General features: G+C 41.3%; 1 protein-coding gene across 1 annotated transcript in view; it reads left to right on the top strand.

Moving 5' to 3' along the window:
• The first annotated feature begins 1,019 nt into the window (after positions 1 to 1,019).
• LOC132817967 (lysine-specific demethylase 3A-like) overlaps positions 1,020 to 24,296 on the top strand; it is an 86,476-nt gene continuing 63,199 nt past the window's right edge. The window contains exons 1-6 of the mRNA XM_060828535.1: positions 1,020 to 1,250; positions 4,805 to 4,951; positions 7,869 to 7,982; positions 11,762 to 11,864; positions 16,427 to 16,551; positions 17,584 to 17,668. Of these exons, the coding sequence (XP_060684518.1) occupies positions 1,053 to 1,250; positions 4,805 to 4,951; positions 7,869 to 7,982; positions 11,762 to 11,864; positions 16,427 to 16,551; positions 17,584 to 17,668 (772 nt within the window). The 5' untranslated portion in view covers positions 1,020 to 1,052. The remainder of the gene's footprint in view (positions 1,251 to 4,804; positions 4,952 to 7,868; positions 7,983 to 11,761; positions 11,865 to 16,426; positions 16,552 to 17,583; positions 17,669 to 24,296) is intronic.

Below are 24,296 nucleotides of genomic sequence, written 5' to 3'. Positions count from 1 at the left end.
CCCATCTACTAGCACTTTACCAACAGCGCAGTGTGCTAGGCATTTCAAGTGATCATCCAAATACTATTTAATTGTTATGAATGATTTCCGTCTAAACTACCTTATATTGCTTCTAAACTTCCCACTGATTACAGTCTATGTCCCGTTATTGATCTCTCTCCTCGCGAAAAAAAGTTTCTTGTTGGACCTTTTGACTCGAGTCCTGCCGTGAGATTTATGTGACTCGGAGGTGAGTGTGCACCTAAACGACAACACTCAGTGCAAGTCTCATTCAAGAAATGAAACACATTATAAATACTCACTTTGCATTTCAATATCCGTCGCTCGCAAAGACTCCTTGTGTGTGTGTTTGCAATTGTGATGAGGAATGGCTGATTATCTCTCTCTCTGTGCACAGATGCTACTTAAGCGGAGGCGTACTCCCTAACACTTTATGCTTCTATTTCCGATATTTACCGACCGCAGCAATTTGCTTTTTTCTTCTTTTGCTGCTCAGAAGGCGAGGAGGGTAGTTTGCAATGATACATGGTATGCGCAAGTGCACTGTGATCTCTGAACTGCAGAGGGAGATAGATCCTGTTCAGTTTTCAGTACTCTTACCCCCACCCCCATCCCCAGAAAAGGAGCCTACGCACAAATCGGCACGTACTGTGTGAACCTGCTCACTCCCCACCAAAACAATGTCTCCCGCCGTCAGCATGCACAGGCCGCAAATGCAACACAACAGCTTTTTGTGTTTTTTTTCTTTTTTTTTGCAGCGGCAGCGAGCGTGCCCGGTGGCTCAACTTTCTCGGTTCGGCGCTGGGAAATGCATTAGAGTGGGGAACCTCCGCTCGTCAGGCGAGCTATTTCGCTCCGAGTGATTGATATGTGCCAGGGGCGTGGGTTAGGAGGAAATCCCGGGAGCGCAGTAGCTCGAGGTCCCTCCCGCCCTCACTGTATCCAATGAGCGGCGTTACATTGTTAGATTGTGTACGCGCGGCGGGGCACGGGCGTTTCGATGTAGCGGGTGGCAGCGCGTGGAGTCCGGAGTCCGGGCCAACGTTCTGAAGATGGAACGTTGCGACATGTCTCCTCTCGAGATGCAGCAGCAAGAGGCTGCGCCCTCGGAGCTGGTAGGAAAGCGCTTTCTTTGCATTCTCGGCGGTCTCAGCCAGGAGCTCCAACTCGGGCAAGTGTCTGAATGGGACTGGAAGGCGGGCATTATCAGAGCCGTCTCCCACAAAGATCCATCGCACCCAAATTTGCTGGTAAGTGCGAAATCCGGAGCTCAATTCGCGCCTGGTAGGCGAGGAGGGTTTTAAATTGTCGAACGTTTCAGTTTCAGTAGGAAAATTGTCCACTGAGAAAAGTACTTTTTTAAAAAAAAAGTTCTATCAATGATCAACTCGATGCACATTAGGGAGACTGGCAAGACGAATTCGGTCTGGTTTGGTGAAATGCGGTATTTCATTCAAAAGGTTGTAACTTTCTTTCGAAGTTTGATCGTTTTAAAGTTCATTGAAATGTCCCGTGTTTGTTGGATAATTTTAACCTAGGTAAAAACAGATGCTGGAAACCAGAATTTGGATGAGTGGTGCTGGAAGAGCACAGCAGTTCAGGCAGCATCCGAGGAGCAGCGAAATCGACGTTTCGGGCAAAAGCCCTTCATCACTAATCCAAAATCTGGTTTCCAGCATCTGTAGTCATTGTTTTTACCTAGGTTAAATTATCCAACAAACTCAGGACATTTCCATGAACTTTTAAAACGATCAAACTTCAAAAGAAAGTCACAACCTATTAAATGAAATACCGCATTTCACCAAAGCAGACTGAATTCGTTTTGCCAGTCTCCCTAATGTGCATCGAGTTGATCATTGATAGAACTTTTTAAAAAAAGTAGTTTTCTCATTATTCCTGATGGAGGGGCTTTTGTCCAAAACGTCGATTTTGCTGCTCCTCGGATAATTTAGCCTGTTCACTTTTCCGGCTGGTATCCATTGCTGTGTTTTGCGCTTCCCGTTAGAAATTTGGTCCACAGTTCACATTTTTCAGCTTGCTTAGGTCCTCGTTAGTTTAGTTTAAGCCATCTAAACGTTTCACCGATATAGACATGTAAGAGTAGACTAAACTAATAGTTCAGTTATTGCTCAGTGAATGTATCTGATCTCAGTAACTCATGTAGTATCAAGCCAACAGCAGAGGGAACCAGTCTTGACCCTGAGAGGATTAGTGCCATGCATTTTGAATTGATTTTTGGGGTGTTAAACTAGAGCAAAGCAGCTGCAAACTAGCAACTTATGAGTGATCATTCTAAGTTTGAAAGCAAAGCCAAGGGAGGAAAACATGCTGAGGAGCACCTTTTCCAAAACAAAAAGTTAGGGATAATTGTTGAGAGAAAACGTTGCTTGGGAGTAACTGAGCAGGGAACAACTTCATGAATGTGAAAAGGGAAAAAAAAATTAATTCTGCTTCTTTTTGAGGCAAGGGCTCTTGAGTGACACAGGGTTTGAGTTCATCCTTGGTCTTGATAGTTGTAAACAAGAAAGTTCATAATTGCAGGAATTATTTTATCCCGTGCCCACTACAAAAAGTGAAAGGCAAACAATTGATCATTGTCGCGGTGGGATGGAGAGACAATAGTGTGACACAAGAAATTATGACGGCCATGACGAAATGGCAAAGATTAGGGCTAAGCCCAAGGACTGGGGAAGTTTGGTCAGTTTTTTTCAAAAAATAAAATGAGGGCAAAGGTCAACTTTGAGAGTACACTTGTAAGTAACGACAGCAAGAACCTCTTAAAATATAGTGTTGCTGAACAAAGAGACTTTGGAGTGCAGGTTCATAGTTCTTGAAAGTGAAGTCGCAAGTAGTTAGGATAGTGAAGAAGGCGTGTGGTATGCTTTCCTTTGGATGCAGGAAATGATGTCACCATAGGAAATGATGTCGCCAACCTAAGGAAACCCAAACATAAATAGAAAGCAGAAAACACCAGCAGTGCTTGGTCCGGAGGCTCACTGAAGATGTCACCTAGTATGGTGACGAAATGTCTGAAAATGAACCTTTCACTGAGCGAGCAAACCTACATCCAGAACCTCAAGCTGAGATACAAATCTTCTCAACTTGCTAATGCTTTCGTTTATTGGTCAGAGCATTGGGTATAGGAGTTGGGAGGTATGTTGCAGCTGTACAGGATGTTGGTCAGGCCACTTTTGGGATATTGCATGCAATTCTGGTCTCTCTCCTAGTGGAAGGATGTTGTGAAACTTGAAAGGGTCCAGAAAAGATTTACAAGAATATTGCCCGGGTTGGAGGATTTGCACGAAAGGGAAAGGTTGAATAGGCTGGGGATGTTTTCCCTGGAATGTCACACGCTGAGGGGCAACCTTTTATAGAGGTTTATAAAATCACAAGGGGCATGGTTAAGAGAAGTAGACAAACTCTCTTCCTTGGGATTAGGGTTGGGAGGGACTAGGTTTAGGGTGAGAGGAGAAAAGTTTGAAAGGGACCAAAGGGCAACTTTTTCACACAGGATACTGCTTATGTGGAATGAGATGCTAAAGGAAGTACAATTACAACATTAAAATCTGGATGGGTATAGGAATAGGAAGGGTTTAGAGGTATTTGAGCCAAGTGCTGGCAAATGGGACTAGCTTAGATTAAGAAACCTGGTCGGCATGGGTGACTTGGACTGGAGGGTCTGGGATTAAGAGTCTAATGTTGCCCATGAAATAATTGCGAGGAAAAATTAATCTGGTTCAATAATGCTTTTTAGGGAAAGAAGCTGCTGTCCTCAGCTGGTCTGGACTACGTGATGCCAGACCGCCAGTGATGTGGTTGACTCTTAACTTCTCCTGAGATGGACAATAATTGATGGCCGAGCCAGTGGAGCCCTCATTCTGTGAATGAATTTTAAACAAAAACAGAGAGAGAGAGTCAACAATCAACTACACTTTTGTTCAGACATCAGTTAATGAAGTTTAATATTTAGATCAGAATATGCTCTGTTTAAGGTCCACAGACCCCTGAGGTAGATAATTCTAAAGGTTCAACACCCTCTGAATGAATGTCCCATATCCTGAGAGACTCATTTACCCTTGACTCATCAGCCTGGGAATACATGTGATTGACATTTAATCTAACATGCTCTGTAAGAATTTTATACACGTCAATGAAATCATGCTTCATTCTTTTAAATTAGATTACTTACAGGCCCTTTGGCCCAACAAGTCCACACCGACCCGCCGAAGCGCAACCCACCCAGACACCTACATTTGCCCCTTACCTAACACTGCGGGCAATTTAGCATGGCCAATTCACCTAACCCGCACATCTTTGGATTGTGGGAGGAAACTGGAGCACCCAGAGGAAACCCACGCAGACACGGGGAGAACGTGCAAACTCCACACAGTCAGTCGCCTGAGGTGGGAACTAAACCCGGGTCTCTGGCGCTGTGAGGCAGCAGTGCTAACCACTGTGCCACCGTGCTGCCCACAAAGCACTAGACCCATCTTCCCCAATATTTTCTCAAAGGACAGTCTGCATCACGTGGACACCCTGCACTTCCTCTGTATTTGTGATAACATTGAGTAAACACAGCATAGCAGATGGTTGGCTATTAATGTATAGGTTATATTTTAGATTGTTTGTTTGTCTCCTCACACTTCTCGGAAGTGAGAATTTTTCAGGTAACTGGTAAGGCTTCCGATTTGTACAAAGCTGTAGTATCTTGTCACTTTTACCTCCAGATAAGTCCAAAAGTTTTAGATAAAGGAGAAACGTTTGGTTACATTCATTCATTCTCCTGTTTGCTACTCCACTGCAGGTTTTTCTAGAATTCGATGAAAGCTGGTGTCGGTGGATGAAACTCCATGATGAGGAGCTCAGGATCTTCCTGATTGAACATCAGTTAGTCCTGGCTGACAGGAAATCTCCGAGAGGATCTGCAGATGACGTGCAGTGGCCTGGACTGGTGTGGAACTTTTTATGCCTTCAATTTTTCTTGTTGTTAGTATTAATGTCTGTTTGGCCAAACGCTCTTGGGCCCAAGGATGTGACAGGCAGCTAAGCTATTCTAAAGTGTGTGGTAGCTTGACACTGATCACTCCTATTATCCTGTTGCACTTGCAACCTCTGCAAGTATATAGTACTGACTAGGATTGTTTTCGGTAGTTTGCTGCCACCAGTCCCCCTTGATTTGCCTGGTCTTGGGGTATCTAATGCTTAGTAATAAAGGGTTACCATAGTAGAAGATTTTTCTTCCATATTTTGTAAGAAGCCCAGCATTGGCCTACAGGATTAATAATATTATCAACAAGCATTTTACAGCTGCATCAAAAGATTGTACTCTAGTCAGAGACATAATCATTAACTAAGTTGACATATAGACATCATAATTGTAGATGTTAATTATGTGATCAGAAGTATGCAGGTGGACCAACTGTTGTTTCTGTAATTTATACATTCCAAAGACTCAAATATTTTATTTGTTCCTGTTTTACTTTGCCTGTATAGTGCTTAGCTTATTCTAATCCCTAATCATTATATGACATGCTTATTTACACTTCATCTAATCAATGCAAGCAGTAAACTCCCACTGAAGCATAACCCAGCAGTTAACGCTTGGCGCTCTCAGAAGGTAGTGTGGTGCTGGAAAAGCATGGCAGGTCAGGCAGTATCTGCTCCTTGGATGCTGCCTGACATACTGTGGTTTTTCAGCACCATAGTATTGACTCTGATCTCCAACATCTGAGCTGCATCATTTTTGCAGTCCTTATTTTCTCCTTTCTCAGAAGATAGTCAAAGACATACATGAAAGATACAGGACATTGACCAGTTCCACATATTTCCTACAGTATTCAGTATCATCACTGCAATTTGGGTCTGATTTATAGGTTCATTATGTAGAGGGAATCTTGAACAACAACATTTTATTGAGGATTTCTTTCACTATATCAGAAGAAATTTCAAAAGTGTCAGGCTTGTTACTGGTATTTAGATCTGTGTAGTCATGTCAGATTTAGAATCATGCTTAAGATTTCTCTTTTGAAATTAGTGCAAAAGCTATTGTGATATATATTGTGAACATCTGAGGCCCTGAGTGCTGATCCTTACAGTATCCCACTAGCCATAGCCTACTCTGGTTTCTGTCAGTTTCCCAATCATTAATCCAAGTCAGTACATTATCTCCTCTGTCAACCTTAATAAAATCTAAATGTGCTACATCCATAAGCTCCCCTTTGTTAATTTTGTTAATAATAATCTCAAAATAGTGCAAGTTTTTGGAACACTGCTTTTCATCAGGAAACCTGTGCTGACTCTGCCTGGTCAGAACATTTTTATCCAAGTGTCCGTTTATTACATCGTAGAATTTTCCCTACTGCTGATGTCTGACTGTTTAGTTTTCCTTCTTTTTTTTAAACTAGTGGTTTACATTCGCAAGTTTCCCAACTGCAGGAATAATGCCAGAATCTCTAGAATTTTGGAGAATGATTACCAATGCATAGACTATTTCGTAGCCATATCCTTCAATACTCTGTGGTTTGGATTCAGGTCTGGGCACTAAGCCACTTCCAACCCCATTGATTTCTCCAGTGCTACTACTTACTGATCCTAATTTGTTTCAATTCCTTGTTCTCCCTAGGCATTTGGATATCTAATTCTGGGAGTTTTTTTTGTATTTTCCTCATTGAAATCAAACACAAAGTGATCAGTTAGCATCTCTGCCTTTTCTGTATTTCCCATTATAAAATCTCCTGACTCTGCCTATAATGGACATTAGTCTTAGCCAAAGGTTTTAGACACCTTCAGAAAGTTTTACAGTTCATTTTTAATGTTTTTGTTAAATTGCATTCTATTCCGTTCTTCTTTTCCTTTGTTTTGTTGCTTTCATTTGTTATATTCTTAAAACTTCACATTCCTCAGCTTTATTTCTAACCACTTTATAAACTTTCCTTTTACTCTTACGCAACCCTGAACTTTGTTCGCCATATTGACTAACCTTTGAATTTTTGCACCTTGAAGGAATGTGTAATTACTGTAAGTCATATAATAGTTATTTAAAGACTTAACATTGACCATGTACAGTCGCACCTTTTAATGTACTTTCCCAATACAGCTGAGCTAATTTTTTTCTCATGCTTTCATAATCTCCCTGAATCAAATTTAACACCTTTTGAACATCAGGTAAGTGCAGAAGTTGGCCATTTAGTCCATCGAGTCTGATCTGTCATTCAATGGGATAACTCTCATATCCACTTCCCTGCCTTCTCCCATGATCTATGTTTCCTTGCTTAAGAATGAACTATCTAATTTTCAAAAATACCATAAACGTCTATCATATTATGGTCACCCATCCCTAAAGTAAGATTATTAATTAGCCCTTTTCATTATGTACACTAGACCCAAAACAGTCCATTGGTCAATTCTTCAACATACTCTAGAAAGCAAACTTTAATGCACTTGGAAACTTGTTCTCAAGAGCTTCATGTTCTATTGGTTTACCCAGTCAATGTGCACATTAAAGTCACCCATGAGAACTATGGTGCACATGCTAAAAGCCATTCTCATCTCCTGATTTATTCCATAGAGGACACTGCCACCACTATTTGGTGGAAGCTTGAGATTGTTACGGCAATCAAGAGGTGGTCTTCCCGTTCCATTTTGTTAGTGAGAAATGTTGCTCTCTGTCTAAGGTCCCAATTAGTGTAGCAACCATTCCTGCCTATGGCTTAAGTGTATTCAAGTTTTGCATGTATCCATCTGAAAATAACGTATACAAAAACAGAAATTGCTGGAAAAGCTCAGCAAGTCTGGCGACATCTGTGGGGAGAATCAATGTTTCAGGTCCAGTAACCCTTCCTGAAAATAAAATACATTTTATGTTTCAGACATTTAAATGCTTGCTGGACAAAGTTGGTCTTGCATCAGTGACTCCTGTGGAATTTCTTGTAGACAAGTACCAAGTGTTTCTGCAAAACAAGGTCTCTCTTCAACCACTAAAGGTAACAAATTTCAGGTTCATTTTGGAAGAAGGTGGATCTTTGGCTTGTTTGAGTGAATTATCTTCTTTGCAAATTGCTGGCAGAAGTTACATTAAACATCTTGACCAAAGAATAAGTGTAATAGTGTGGCATTTTGCAGCTCCTGCATGGTTTGGAGCTCCTGTCCATGACTTTCTGCTGCTTCCCTGCCATGCCTAAGCTGATAGTGTTCTTCAGCCAGACAGCTGGCGATTAAAGCTCCAACTGTGCCCAGTAATGTGTCAAAAGTCCAATTTTCAGAGTTGCAGTGATTGCAGCATTGCCCCTCCTACTCATTCCTGTAACTTTGTGCATGACTGTCTACAGTATTTCAACCGACTGGAAGCCAAAATAATGCATTCAGTTTGTCAACTTCAGTTAAGTTGTAAATGTCTATTCAAATCTCTAAAATGGGAAAGAGGAAGTCTCCATTTTGACTGTTTGGCCAGATCTGCCAAAAACCTACCAAGATTGAATAGGATTCTGATTTCAATTTGATAGGATCAGTGTCCTCTGTGGGGCCTTACTAGAGGGATAGGATTGACACTGCCCATTTCAGAAGGATCCCTATGTTTTTGAGAGAAATAAGTTAACATTGCACAACATTTCTACGATACTTTAGACAATGTGTTTGACTGCACCTGCGTTCTATTTTTTTGTTTCCACTTCCTGTAGTCTCCCATGTTTGTTTTATCACTAAGCAAATGAGAGATCTTTCACACGGCAATACTAACTATTTTGTGCATTTCAGTTGATTATATTGAGATAATAAAAACCATGTAATTTTTGGTTCTGCTTCTCAGCCTCCTTTGCGTTTAGAGGCTGCAATGATGATCTTTGCAATACAGCAATTGCTACAGAATGATGAATTATGTAGTGTAAATCTTTTTTATAGATGAGAACTAAATTTATCTACCATGGCTCCATTAATGCCCTCCCTTGTGTGGAGATAGGGTTTGACTTTCGTTCCTTATCTTTCCTCTTTCCATTACATCCCCCCCCCCCCCCCCCCCCCATAACCATTACTACTGATCTCCTGTGCTGTGCTTCAAAACTCGGGCTCTATTTGAACTTAGATAATCCCCCATGACTTTATTTAACTCGGTTCCACTTTGGCACACTATATTCGTAAGCGGCATTTCCTCTTGGCTGTGCAGGTGAGGCTGCTTTAAGGGTCTGCGGAAGTAAGCGTGCAGGTGCTGAAGAAGGCAAATGGTATGTTGGACTTCACAAAGAGAGGATTTGAGTGCAGGAACAGGGACTTCTTGATGCAATTGTACAGGGACTTGGTGAGACCACCCACCTGGAGTACTGTGTGTAGTTCTGGTCTCTTTACCAAAGGCAGAATGTCATATTATAGAGGGAGTGCAGTGAAGGTTTACCAGATTCATTCCTGGGTTGGCAGGTCTGACATATAGAGATTGGATTGCTATATGCACTCTCAAGTTTAAAACAATGAACAGGAATCTCAGAAACCTGTAAAACTTCTAATGGGATTAGATAGGGCAAATACAGGAAGAATATTTGTAATGACGAACAAGCCCAGAATCAGGTGTCACCACCTTAGCATACAGGATAGGCCATTTAGGACTGAGATGAGATTAAATTTCTTCACCTGGAGGGTGGTGAGTAGAGAATTCTCTGCCACAGAAAGCAGTTGAAGTCACAACTTCTAATGCTTTCAAGAAGCAGTTAGATTTTTTTTTACAGCTGAAAGGGGTCAAAAGATTTGAGATAAATAATCTAGAAGAGGGCACTGTTGGTATGATCAGCAAGTTTGCAAATGACACGAAGATTGGTGGAGTGACAAAGCATAAGGGACTGTCAGAGAATACAGGAGGATATAGATAGACTGGAGAGTTGGGCGGAAAAGTGGCAGATGGCTTTCAATCCAGACAAATGTGAGGTGATGCATTTAGGCAAGTCTAATTCTAGTGCAAATTATACAATGAATGGAAGAGCCTTGGGAAAAGTTGATGGGCAGAGAGATCTGGGAGTGCAGGTCCATTGTACCCTGAAGGTTGCTGCACAGGTGGATAGAGTGGTCAAGGAGGCATATAGTATGCTTGACTTCATTGGACGAGGTATTGAGTACAAAAGCTGGCAAGTCATATTAAAATTGTACAAGACATTGGTTCGGCCGCATTTAGAATACGGTGTACAGTTCTGGGTGCCACATTACCAAAAGGATGTGGATGCTTTGGAGAGGGTGCAGAGAAGGTTTATGAGGATGTTGCCTGTTATGGAAGGTGCTAGCAATGAAGAGAGGTTGAGTAGGTTAGGTTTATTTTCACTAGAAAAAAGGAGATTGAGGGGGGAACCTGATTGAGGTTTACAAAGTCATGAAGGGTATGGACAGGGTGGATAGAGACAAGCTTTTTCCCAGGGTGGAGGATTCAATAACGAGAGGTCACGCTTTCAAGGTGAGAGGTGGAAAGTTTAAGGGGGATACATGCGATAAATACTTCACACAGAGGGTGGTGGGCGTTTGGAACATGTTGCCAGTAGAGGTGGTAGAGGCAGGCACTGTCGATTCATTTAAGATGCGTCTGGACAGATGCATGAATAGGTGGGGAGCAGAGGGATACAGATGCTTAGGAGTTGACCGACAGGTTTAGACAGTACGTTTAGATCAACTTGGGCTTGAAGGGCCTGCTCCTTGGCTGTAAACTTTGTTTGGTCTTTGAGAAGGCAGGAACAGGTGACTAAGACAGATGATCAGCCATGATCTCATTGAATGGTGGAACAGGCTCAAAGGGCTTTAAGTAGAGTGAATTCAATTGGTGCAATTGGCAAGCTTCCTACCAATCAGGACACAATCCTTTGGTACGACACAGAGGTGAACCCGTTTGTTAAGTAAACCCAAAAATCCAGAAAAGCTCACCTCTCCTCGTAATTTGTTAAAATGAGTGACAGAGAACTGCCAAATTCCTCTAGTTAAAGAAAAAACATCAATTTTATTTTGTAACTCTAAAAGTAAATGTTAAACAACAGTTGTTCACAGCCCTAATCTCCCCTGCCCCCCCCACACACACCAGTTCTCTTAAGTGCTTACTATCTGCCTCCAACTCTATAACAAAATGCTGTTTCAATAAGACACTTATTAAAATTATATCAACTTAATTTCAAAACCACACAGTTCCTGCTGAGGATCTCCCTAGGCCGTCATCTGTATTTTTACAACAAGTATGTTTCATATGTAAAGGTAATTTTGATAGAGAGTGTTTCCTAATTTATTGAAGAGAAAGACATTAGCTCTCCATGTGTTTGTCTTGATGCGCGCCCTCTCTGTCTCTCTAGGGAACGGTACACGCCTTCAACTTCATAACACCTCTCTACAAATGTTATTAAGTTCCTCTGTTGCATTGGTGTTCTTGGGAATTGTCCTGATGAGTGCAAGATGAAAAGCTTTCATTAATACTCGAATGCTGTACCACCAATAACTATTTCACATAATGCTGTCAAACCAGCATTTCCTGTATGCCTTCTATTTTTAAGATAGAAGTTAGTCATGAATTCTAAACAATGACTGATGGGGCCCAGTGGTGATGTTTTCTCAATTCAATCCACAACATTGTCCTTTACTGAACTGATTTTGATAACCTGCTAAAGCCATTTATTCAGTGACTGGCCACCAATTTCTGTTCTTTCACTTGTTATCTCGATAGCATACTTTTTTGTCAATTGTTTTAAAAATCAGAATTATCTGTAAAGTTGGATTTTTGTATGGACTTAAGTTGCACTGTAACTTAATTTAATAGATGACTATGAATTCCTGGGCAAAACCATTCCAGGATGATGAGCTTTGTGCCAAAATTAAGACGTGGTTCATTAACAAACGTACCCAAGAACTGCTCCTCTATGGTAAGCATCTTACTACTTCTCCAAAAGTTACGCAAAATTCTTTGATCATTTTGAAGACTGTATTTTAGTTCTTCTTGATGTGTTCTTTGCAACTCAAGTTTTCTTGGAAATTGAAGTGACACTATTACCCTTGTAAATTGCAACATTTCTGAATCAAACGTTCATGGCTATAAATAGGAATCAGAGCTTTTGACATTGGAAAGAGAAAGATATTTATGTTTTTGGTGGTAAATATCATTCAACGCACCTTCAATTGTGAAATGAAACTCAAATGAACTGACAGTGAATGATATCTTTCAAACTATCAGGATTTCTGGTTATGGGATAGGGTGCAGGAAATTATTACTACAATATGGTGTTCCAAATACTTTTGTTGCCCTAAACTTGATTCTCAAAGGGTGAAACTGAAGGTCATGCAGTTGAAAGATTTATTAGAATTGAGATAGTGCACTGATGTCAATTAAAGAAGGTTTGATTGCTAATATTGTACTTTGCTGCTGTGACATCTCTCTCTGAGCTCAACATAGGATTGTTGATGATTTAACCTGAAGGAATTTTCTCTTGACTAGGCAGTCAGTCAATTTGATTAAGTGGCTGCTGGAGTTAGGCTGACAGAGGAAATGTCAGTGGTCTATGAAGAGAGATGGTCTAATTCATGGAGATATAGCTACGGGCAATAGTGGAATTTTAATCCCTGTTGGAACAAAGATTTTTCTTGATTACACTGACTGAATTCTGTTCTGCAAGGCAAAGATAACATGGGGAAATTCAGATATGTTTATTGCTTTGAATTATTATGTTACATAGAATCATGGAGTCGTGCAGCATAGAAACAGGCCCTTTGGCCCACCATGTCTGTGCTGACCAACAAACACCAAATTGCCCATTTACCTGAACTTGGTCCATGTGCCTTAGCATTTTAAGTGCTCACCCAGATGCACCTTGAGTGTAGCAACAGTAAATCCACCACCCCACAGGGATCATGTTCCATATTTCTACCATCTTCCGGATAAGTTATTTTTTTCTCCGAACTCTGCTAAAATGTTTACTCTTTTCCTTAAATATGTGCTGTCTGCCATGGAGTAAAGATTCTCACTATCTACCCTGTGTATGCCTTTCATAATTTTGTAAACCTCCATCCCCCACCCCTGCTCCAAGGAAAACAAACCCAGTCTATCCAGTCTTTCCTTATAACTGAGAATTTCCATCCCAGGCACCGTCCTGGTAAATTTCCTTGCACCCTGTGTGAACTGCATACAGCATTCCATCTGTGGGTCCACCAATGTTTTGTAACAAGACTTCCTTGCTCCTATGTTCTGTGACCTAGCTGATAAAGGCATGCTTTCTGTTTGGCACCTTCATTGCCTTTACTGACACCTTCAGGTATCTGTGGACTTACGCACCAAGTCCCTTTGTTCTTCAGTACTCCCTATGGACTTGCCATTCATTGTGTATTTCATTCCCTTATTAGATCTCCTAAAATGCCTCACTCCACACTTTATCAGGATTAAGCTCCATCTGCCATTGCTTTGCCCAACACCCACAAATGGAGCTGCATTATAACATTATTCCAACAAGCCATCACATACTGCAGCACAGAGGAAAATCACCTCCGTGTATTCAAAAAGAATGGCTACCCAATGAATACAGTCCACAAATTTCTCAGCAGCAAGCCCAAGCAAGCAGACAAAATGTGCCCAGAAACCCAAGCCGGTCTCCCCTACATCAAAGGCATCTCCGAAATGACTGCCAGATTACTTAGACCTCTTGGCATCATGCTGGCCCACAAACCCACCAACGCACTAAAACAGCAGCTAATGAACTTAAAATACCCTACATAGACAAGCAACACGAACATCATTTACAAAATACTTTGCAAGAACTGTAACAAACACTACATTGGACAAACAGGCAGAAAACTAGCCACCAGGATACATGAACATCAACTAGACACAAAAAAAAGACCCACTCTCACTAGTATCCTTATACAGATGCGGAAGGACAGCACTTTGACTGGGACAACGCATTCATCCTAGGACAAGCCAAACAAGGACACACATGAGAATTCCTAGAAGCATGGCATTCCAACCATAACTCTATCAACAAACACATCGAGTTAAACCCCATCTACCACCTTCTGAGAAAAAGAACAAGAAATGACATCACCTCCCCAAGGAAACACATAAATAGAAACGGGACATAACACCAGCACTTCACTGGCGGCTCATTGATGATGTTACTTCATATGGTATCAAAACATCTGAAAATGAACCTTCCAGCTCAGCGAGCAAACTTACATCCAGAACCTCAACCTGAGCAACAAATCTTCTCAAAACCCACTAATGGCTTTGCCCAGTTTACCAACTGATCAATATCAGACATAGCCTGACACTGTCTTTGTCACTATCAACAACACAATAATTTTCAAGTCTTCTGCAGAATGACTAATTTAATCCTATACATTCACATCCAAGTCATTAATGTATGTGATAAACAGCAATGGTCCTGATGATACTCTGCTGGTCATGAGCTTTCAATTGCACAAACGTCCCTCCACCATCATCCTTTGCCTCCTACTTGCAAATCCATTTTGGATCCTGTTTGCCAATTTGCCTTAGATCCTGTGGGCTCTTAACTTTTGGACCATCCTTCCACGAAGAACCTTTGTCAAAAACCTTGCTGAAATCCACGTAAGCACATCACCTGCACTACCCGTATCAATATATTTAGTCATCTTTTCAGACAACTCAATTAAATTAGTCAGACAGGATCTCACTCGAACAAATTCATACTGATGATCCCTGATCAATCCCTGCCTTTCCAAGTGTTGATTAATCCTGTACCTCAGAATTTTTTCCAGTAGTTTCTGTACCACTGACGTTAGACTAACTGGTCTGTAATTACCTAGTCTATCCCTGCTCCCCATCTTGAACAAAGGAACCACGTTAGCCATCCTCCAGTCATCAGACACTTCACCTGTGGCTAGTGAAGTATTACACATTCCGGCCAGGGCCCCAGTAATCTCCTCCCTTGCCTCCCATCTCAGTCTGGGGTACATCTCATCAGGCTGTGAGGATTTATGTACTATATGTCTGCTAAAATATCTAATACATCCTCCTTGTAAACATGTTCTAGAACCTCACCATCCCAGTTGAATTCCCCCAACTACAATGTTGTTCTCCTCTCTGAATACACCTGCAGCTGTTGCTCTGCATGCTATTGCAATAAAATGGTTTCTTCATTCATATCTAGCTTTGTTTCTCCAAAGTATTTGCATGTTCTGCCTTTGCACAGTTTGAAGAATCGCACATACTAAAAATGCGATTATCTAGGTTGAAACACCATTTTATGAAATCGTGTGTTATGTTAATGCATGATTGAACATAAGTCTGAGCGAATGAACTGCCATTGTCTGTTCAAGGTGTGATAAATACCATTGAGTCAAGAAGACGTCAAAATATGATTCTGAATTGAAAGCTGAAACTGACATCTTGGCTTTTTTTTTGTTTCCATAATATATTCCCCTCTGCCTTTCACCACTTAAAGTCTAAGACTATTGACAAATTCCCGGGCTCAACTGACACCCATACATAGTGTGTCTGCTTTTGATCAAGCCATTTTAACAGCTAAGCAACAGCTATTGGTGTAGGGTAACTTTGCAGGAGTTCCTCAGGAGAGTGTCCTCAGCCCAACCATCAATTTAATTGCCCAGGTCTTGTTGCATGGACAGTGTTCATGGGGTGGCAAGTAATACAGAGGTGACAGACGATAACCAACTCCAACGCAAGAGAATCCAGCCATTGCTGAGTCCCCCACTATCTATATCTGTTCACTAGAAACTGAACTGTGCTAGCCACGTAAATACTGTGACCTCAAGAGCAGGTAAGAGGCTAGGAATCCTGCAGTGTGTAACTTACCCACTTTCTCCCCAAAGACTAGCAGCGAACTACAAGGAGAAGTCAGGAATGTGTTAGAATCACATCTTTGCCTTTCCTCTTCTCCCTCGTCCCTCAACACTGGCCCAAACAGCACTCATAACCTGGCACCACTCAGGACAAATCATCTCCCTTTACCCTGATAGAGCAGCAATGTTGAAATCCATCTGTACCTGGAAGAACAAGGGCAGCAGTTACATGGCCACCAATTTCATTTTCAAGCCTCATGACATCCTGACTTGCAACTGTGTGGGTGTTCCTTTACATGGCTGGATCGAAATCCTTGATCTCCTTTCCAAACATAATTGTGGGTGGGTGGGTGGATCAACAACATCTGGACTGCAGTGGTTCAAGGAGACAGTTCACCACCACCTTCTCAAAGGAAGAATTCTGGGTGCGGATGGTCAGTTAACCCTAGTCAAGTCAAAGACTTCCTGTGAATGAAGTTTTTAAAGAAGAAATCTTTATTGGCTAGTCTAAAATTTTCAAAAAAGGAGGAGACAGTGATTTTACTCGACGTAATCTGTGGCTTTACAAATAGTGGTCTGACCCTCTGAATAATTGATTGTCATAGACTGAAAACTTTAATGTTTGTTTACTTTCTACCGGTGTTCTTCTGGTTGTCAGGTACTTGCAACTTGGCTGGCTATAAAGTTAAGGTGTATGACTTGAAATCTGCTACTCATTGGTGCCCAGCAATAGTGACTCATCACAATTTAACAACCAGATTAATGCAGATCAAAAGTGAACAGGTAAAGAAAGCCTTTTGACTTCAGTTGAAAATGTACAGTTGTAGGCTGACACTTTTTTGTCATTCTATTGAAGATTATTTTAAAGATTTAAAATTAAATAGCTTGGTGGTTTTTCACTTGACCTGCTTATATGTAGCAGGTGTGGCTTGAACTTGGATTTCCTGGCCCTGAGGTAGACGCAGTACCAATGTGCCACAAGCCCCTGATGATGAACCTTAGTGCCTGTTAAAGCATGCTGCTCTGAGTAGTAAAACATTGGTTCTTCAATGTCATATGCTGCCTAGAGTGAAGATTGTGTATTTGATCAGATGGCTGACTGTTTTCTTCTTGAGTTCTCTGCCTGAAAGTGGGCCTGACCCACAGCACCGCAACCTCCACTCCCATGTCAGACAAAGGGGCACAACCTGAGTCCACTTCAGATCAAATCCTGTGCTGATTCGCTCCATCCCACCAACCAACCCTGCAAAGAGTCATGTTGTGGCAATGTACCATTTTGCCTGCATACTGGACACTGAAGCTCCAATGTCTTTCCATCGCAATCTCTCTTGCACTCTTACTGTATACCATTGGAGTGTTTTTGAAAGATTTAGAGGTTGATGGTCAACCTGTTTATCTATGTTATGAATACACCTTCCTTCACCATCTAATTCTGGAGTCGGGCTTGACCCTGGAGCTCCTGGCCGTGAGTATAGGAATCTGCCCTCTGTACCACAGAACTTCTGTGTTTATTGCTTCAGTTTTATTTTTTAAAATGCAAACAAGTTTTTGCATTATTAAAATTTGAGTTAAAATACTCTTTGAAGAGTTGAGAAAGTAATCGTCATACGCTAAGCTAAATGACTAGTTTCAACACAAAAGTCAAACTTTTTAATCACCTGTCGTGATTTTATATAACCTCCCTAGATTTATTTTATTTTATAAATGCACTGCTGGCTCTGAGTCCATAACACACTTATGCAGTGGCCTGTCCATTTTGAGAAATTTTTTTGAGAGTTTTCAAGAGGATTTTAATGATTTTTTTCATTGTTACAGTTTTCAGAGAAGCAACTAGTTGATCCAGCTCTGATTCACATGTCTTTCCTTCATGATGAAGATATTGAAGCATTGGCCAATGATGGTGAGTGTCAAATCTAGTTGTTACTAACCTGTCTCTTGTCAATGGTCTTTATGACTTAGGTGGAGTATGGGTCCACGTTGTTAATGTACCTTTCTCTTCTCGGCTGCTGTGCAGAGCAATTCCAGGGTCATATATAAATTTCTCACTGTGAAGTGATTGCTAGATTTTTGTGAATTTCTGGTACCAGGCAATTATCCGCTTTCTCTCCAAAATATTCTGTCTCAAAATAAAAAAAAAAGGAACGACTCTTGAAATCATTGTCCTTGCAAGCTACCGATATCCCTTTCGACATTGCCCACATCCCATGAATCAATATGTTCATCGCTGGTTGGCCACTATTCATTGCTCATCCCCAGCTGTCTTTGAATTGAGTGTCTTGCTAGGCCATTTCAGAGTCAACCACATTGCTGTGGGTCTGGAGTCACATGTAGGCCATAACCAGGTGAGATGGCAGATTTCCTTCCCTGAGCGACATTATGTGAAGCAGATGAGTTTCTCCAACAATCTGCAATGGTCATCAGCAGATTCTTAATTCCAAAATTTGTTTTCAATTGAATTCCGATTTCACCTTCTGCTGTGGTGGGATTTGAACCTAGGTCCCCAGAACATGAGCTGAGTTTCTGGATTAATAGTCTAGCGATAATACTACTGGGCCATTGCCTCCCCTTTTCCTAAATCTGCGTCCCATCTTTCCTGGAACACCTGCTTGTATTCCTGCAATCTGGTTTCCACCCTCTGCATTGTCAAAGTCACAATTAATGTCCATTGTAATTGTGGTAAATGTAAACTATCCTATCACATTCTTCTTGACTAGTCTGCAGCTTTTAACACGGTTGTCCACACCATCCTCTTCCAAAGTCTCTCTTACCGTTCAACAAGTTGGGATTGCACTTGTCTGGATCCATTTGCATCTATCTGATCATAGTCAAATTATCTCTTCTTGCTCCCTCATCAATCTCGCTTTCACCCCCACCCCCACAAAAAAAATGTTGCATTTCTTATCTGCTGACAATGTTATCCAAAATGAAGTGTTAATTTTTACATCTACAGCTGGGTGTACCTGGTCATCAGTGTACCTTGCTGTCACTTCTAACTCCTCCCCTATTGCTAAGCTATCAGACAGCTATCCACATGCAGTACTGGATGAGCAGCCATTTCCCCCAACTATATGTTGAGAAAATGTCAGCCATCCTTTTATCTCAGTTCTCTAGCTACCAATAGCATTCATCTTCCTTGTGACTGTTTTATACTAAGTCAGGCGGTTTTCAATTTCCGTGTGATATTTGGTAGTGAACTTTGAGCCAAGTTGTCGTACTGTTGCTTAAGGCAGCCTCATTTCATCCCCATAACCACAACCCCATCTCTGCTCATCTGCTGAAACTCATTCATGCCTTTGTTACCTCTTTAAATCTGTTCTAATGCACTCCTGGCCAGTTCCTTACACTCTTAGCACTAGGACTGTTACTTGTAGCTTAGCGCACACCTTTTTTGTCTATATTTCCTGTGCTCGCTGACCCACCCGTCTCTAGTACAAACTGATATTTTGATTTTAAAATTATCATTCTTGTTTTCAAACACTTCAGTGGCTTTGCCCCTCCCTAACTCTATAATCTCCCTCAGTGCCACAACCTCTCCCACCTGTAATTCTACACTCTGGTACACCCCCAGTTTCAGTCACTGCACAATTACTGGCCACACTGTTAGCTGCCTAGGATCTAATATCTAGATTTTCCTCCCTACATCGTTCCAGCCCTTTTCTTATAGTCATAGTGCATGGACCCTTCGGTCCTACCATAATCCCAAACTAAACTAGTCTCACCAGCCTGCTCCTGTCCCATATCCCTTCAAACCTTCCTTATTCATATACTCATCCAAATGTGTTTTAACCATTGTAATTGTATCCGCATCCACCATTTCGTCTGAAAGTTTATTCCAGACACGCACCATTCTGTTCAAAATAAAATTGCCCCTTGTCTTTTTTAAATCTTTCTCCTCTCACCTTAATGTGCCCCCTACTCTTGAAATTCCCTATCCTAGGGAAAAGACAATTATGAAACGAGGGTGCTCTAAATTAATAATCACATTATTTATCTAATGAAAGAACTGACCTTAGTCAGTAAAAGGACTTTATTAATGTGCAGATATCTAACGCACTTCAGCTTATTAATTTCATGACCTCTATATATCTGGAGTTTCAGCTTATGGATACAACAAGTGGCTAACTGTGCCCACTGCCTACCTGATCTTCAAGCTGTGTGGAGGTCAGGTCCTTGGTTAGTTGCAGGCCGGGAAAAGCACGTATTGCTTCCCAGTTGAAGTTAAAGCAAAGTTGGCAAATGAAGGAGATGGGGAAAGCTCAGCAATGATTTAGAAATTGTATTTATGGAGCCAGATACAACATTGAAGTTGTCTATTCCCCTCCCCACATAGTTGTGGAGAACTACAGTACAGAAAAAGACCATTCAGTCCATCGAGTCTACACTGGTCAAAAACAGCCCTCTAACTATTCTAATCTTATTTTTCAGCACTTGACCCAAAACCTTGTATGCTTTGGCATGACAAGTGCTCTTCTGAATAATTCTTTAATATTCTGAGATTTCTGCAGTTACCACCCTTAAAGGCAGTGTTCCAGATTTCCACCAATTTCTGGGTGAAAAGGTTTCCCTCACACTTCTTCTAAATCTCCTTCTTCTTAAATCTATGTCCTCATCATCATGAGGAAAAGTTTCTTCTTCTACACTAATTATGCCCCACATAATATTTTACATCGCAGTCATATTCCCCCTCAGTCTCCTCTGCTCCAAGAAAACCAACCTGTCTATCCAGTCAGTAACTGAAACTGTCCAGCCTAGGCAACATCCAGGTAAATTTCCAGTGCTATTACATCCCTCCTGTAATGTGGATTCCATAATGCTTTAAAAACAAAAGATACAAATTAAGTTTGAGCAATTAATTGGGTGGTGCTTTAGAAATTGTTAGTTAGGGTGCTCTGCCCCTGAAAATGACAGGTGCAATATTGGTCTTCCATGCTCCATCCATTTTTAATTCCCAGTTTTACACTGAGCACTGGGTCCAACCATCAGATGCTGATTTGTGTATCTTTGTATTTGATGTTTCCATGGAGCACCAAGGGCACTTTACAACGGTAAAGGCCAGTTGAAGGTGGTTGTTAAAAGTATCCGCTTTCCTGAATGGAAGTGGAGGGCACCTGGAGTGCACAATGCTCAAGACCCTATCTTTGGGAACAGCTGGAGTGACAACTAATAAGTAACTACCTTCAGGTCTCTAGTGTTGCTTTTATACTTCGAAGTTAAAATTTGACCCAGGGAGTGCAGATTCTAGGAAAAGCTGTGTTAGACATTGGGGTATAATTAGAACAGGGTGTACATACCTTCAGTTGTTGTGAAGTCTTCCATAGAGCATAGAACGTTACAGCGCAATACAGGCCTTTCAGTCCTCAATGTTGCGCCGACTTGTGAAATTAGCCTGATACCCATCCAACCTACACCGTTCCATTATTATCCATATGTATGTCCAATGTCCATTTAAATTTCCTTGTCAGTGAGTCTACTACTGTTGCAGCCCTACTACTGAATTAAGAAACTACCCCTGATACCTGTTCTAAATCTAACACCCCTCAATTTAAAGCTAAGTCCCCTTGTGTTAGTCTTCACCATCCGGGGAAAAAGGCCCTCATTGTCCACCCTGCCTAACCCTCTGATTATCTTATATGTCTTGATTTAAGTCACCTCTCAACCACCACCTCTCCAACGAAAACAGCCTCCATTCCCTCAACCTTTCCTTGTAAGACCTCCCTTCCAAACCAAGCAACATCCTCGTAAATCTCTCCTGTACCTTTTTTTTCCAAAGCTGCCACATCCTTCCTATAATGTCGTGACCAGAACTGTAGGCAGTACTCCAGCAGAAGCATGACTTCGAGGCTCCAAAATTGAATCCCCCAACCAATAAGTGCCAACACACCATATGCCTTCTTAACCCTATCAACCTGGGTGGCAACTTTCAGCGATTTATCCACCTGGACACAGAGATCTCTCCGTTTGTCTTCACTGCCGGGAATGTTACCATTAACCCCGTACTGTACATTCCTCTTATTTCTTTTGAAGTGAACTACCTCACACTTTTCCACATTAAACTCCTTTTGCCACTTCACAACCCAGCTCTGCATCTTATCTATGTCCCTATGTAACACACAGCATCTTTCAGCACTATCCACAACTCTGCCTACCTTAGTGTCACCCGCAAATTTACTAACCCATCTTTCTACGCCCACATTAAGATCATTTATAAAAATGACAAACAGCAGTGGCCCCAAAACAAATCCTTGCGTAATACCACTGGTAACTGAGCTCCAGGATGAACATTTCCCATCAACCACCATCCTCTGTTGTCTTTCAGCTAGCCAATTTCTGATCCAAACCGCTAAATCACCTTCAATCCTGAATTTTGTGAAATAGCCTACCATGTGGAACCTTATCAAATGCCTTTATTGAAGTCTATGTACACCACAGCAACCGCTTTACCTTCATCCACCTGTTTTGTCACCTTCTCAAAGGACTCAGTAAGGTTAGTTAGGCATGACCTATCTCTAATCAATTATTCCTTTCCAAATTATTATAAATCCTATCTCTAAACTTTTTCCAACACCTTACCCACAACCAAAATAAGGCTCACTGGCCTATAATTACCAGGGTTGACTCGACACCCCTCCTTAAACAAGGGAACAACATTTGCTGTCCTCCACTCTTCTGGCACTACTCATGTTGACAATGATGACATAAAGATCGAAGCCAAAGGCTCTGCAGTCTCCTCCCTGACTTTCCAGAGAATTCAAGGATAAATCACATCCAGCTCCTGGGTCTTATCGATTTTCAGATCTTCTAAAATTGCTTTAAAAAAATCTCCTTTTGTCGACCGCAATCCCATCTAATCTCCATATTGTCACTAACATTGCCCTTTTCCAATATGAATACTGAGGAAAAGTATTCATTAAGGGCTTCTCCATGTCCTCAGATTCCACACACGGCTTTCCATTTTACACTTGGTCTTAATCTCCAAAATAAATCAACAACTGCATCAATAATGGAACCAGCCAACGTAATCTGGGCTGGGAAATTGCATTAAACAAAGTGAAGACTGTCCTTTATTCCTAACTGTCACTAGCAAGCACAACATTATTGCCACAAAAACCAAAACTGTTGGAAAAGCACTACATTATTACATTATACTGCAAAAATGCACTTGTATTAATTGTAGGGGAAAATGTCTCTGCAGAGTCTCAGTTGGATTTCGAGTCCCATTAGTCATACTGATCTCTTGAGTGACAACACCCAGTAATATGTTAAAAGACTATTATAAATGGTGAAACAAGTGGCAAGATTTCAACATGAAAAGGAAAGATTCTTTATCAGAAAAGAAAGGAATAATGTATTGGCAGAAGGACAACTTTGTTATTGCACACACAGCCTCAAATTGATATGTTCAATACTGGTCCAAAATTGAGAAGATAACACTTAGCGAGCTTGGAAAACATTTGTAGCTCAGGTTGAGATTCTGAATGTAAGTTTGCTTGCTGAGCTGGTAGGCTCGTTTCAGATGTTTTGTCACCATAAGTAATATGAGTGAGCCTCCAGTGAAGCACTGGTATGCTGCTTTCTATTTGTGTTTAGCTTTCCTTGGGCTGGTGATGCCATTTCCTGTGTTGATGTCATTTCCAGTTTTTTTTCAGTGTGATAGATGGGATCCAAATTGTTGTGCTTGTTGATAGAGTTCCAATTGGAATGCCATGCTTCTAGGAATTCTCATGTGTCCCTGTTTGGCTTGTCTTAAAATGGATGTGTTGTTCCAGTCAAAGTGCTGTCCTTCCTCTTCTGTATGTAAAGATACTTGTGACAGTGGGTCACAAGTTTTTATGTGGCTATTTGATGCTCATGTATCCTGGTGGCTAGTTTTCTGCCTGTTTGTCCGATGCAGTGTTCGTTACAGTTCTTGCACGGTATTTTGTAAATGGCGTTTATTTTGCTTGTCTGCATGGGGTCTTTCAAGTTCATTAGCTGCTGTTTTAGTGTGTTGGTAAGTTCATGGGCTACCATGATGCCAAGAGGTCTGAGTAGTCTGGCAGTCATTTTTGAAACAAATTTGAAGAAATCTATAAGACCATCAATAATATTCTTACAGGCTTAAAATTCACAAAGGAGGAAAACAACAACAAACTGCCGTTCCTAGATGTCATAGTAGGGTGAATAGTCAATGGGGCACTTGAAACCAGCATCTACAGGAAGACAACACATAGACCAAACACTGAACTGCAGAAGCAATCATCCCAACAGTCTGAAATGAAGCTGCATTAGAACATTATTTCAACAAGCCACCACATGCTGCAGCATCAAGGAACTATGAAGAAAACCACAAATACAGTGGAAATGACTGCCAGACTACTCAGACCCCTTGGCATCATGGTAGCCCACAAACACCTACACACCAAAACAGCAGCTAATGAACTTAAAATGCCCTATACAGACAACAAGCAAAACGAGCATCATTTACAAAATACCTTGCAAGAACTGTAACAAACACTACATTGGGCAAACAGGCAGAAAACTAGCCACCA

The sequence above is a fragment of the Hemiscyllium ocellatum genome, chromosome 1 (assembly GCF_020745735.1).
Source record: "Hemiscyllium ocellatum isolate sHemOce1 chromosome 1, sHemOce1.pat.X.cur, whole genome shotgun sequence".
NCBI classification, from domain to species: domain Eukaryota; kingdom Metazoa; phylum Chordata; class Chondrichthyes; order Orectolobiformes; family Hemiscylliidae; genus Hemiscyllium; species Hemiscyllium ocellatum.
This window is presented reverse-complemented; position numbering and strand designations above follow the sequence as displayed.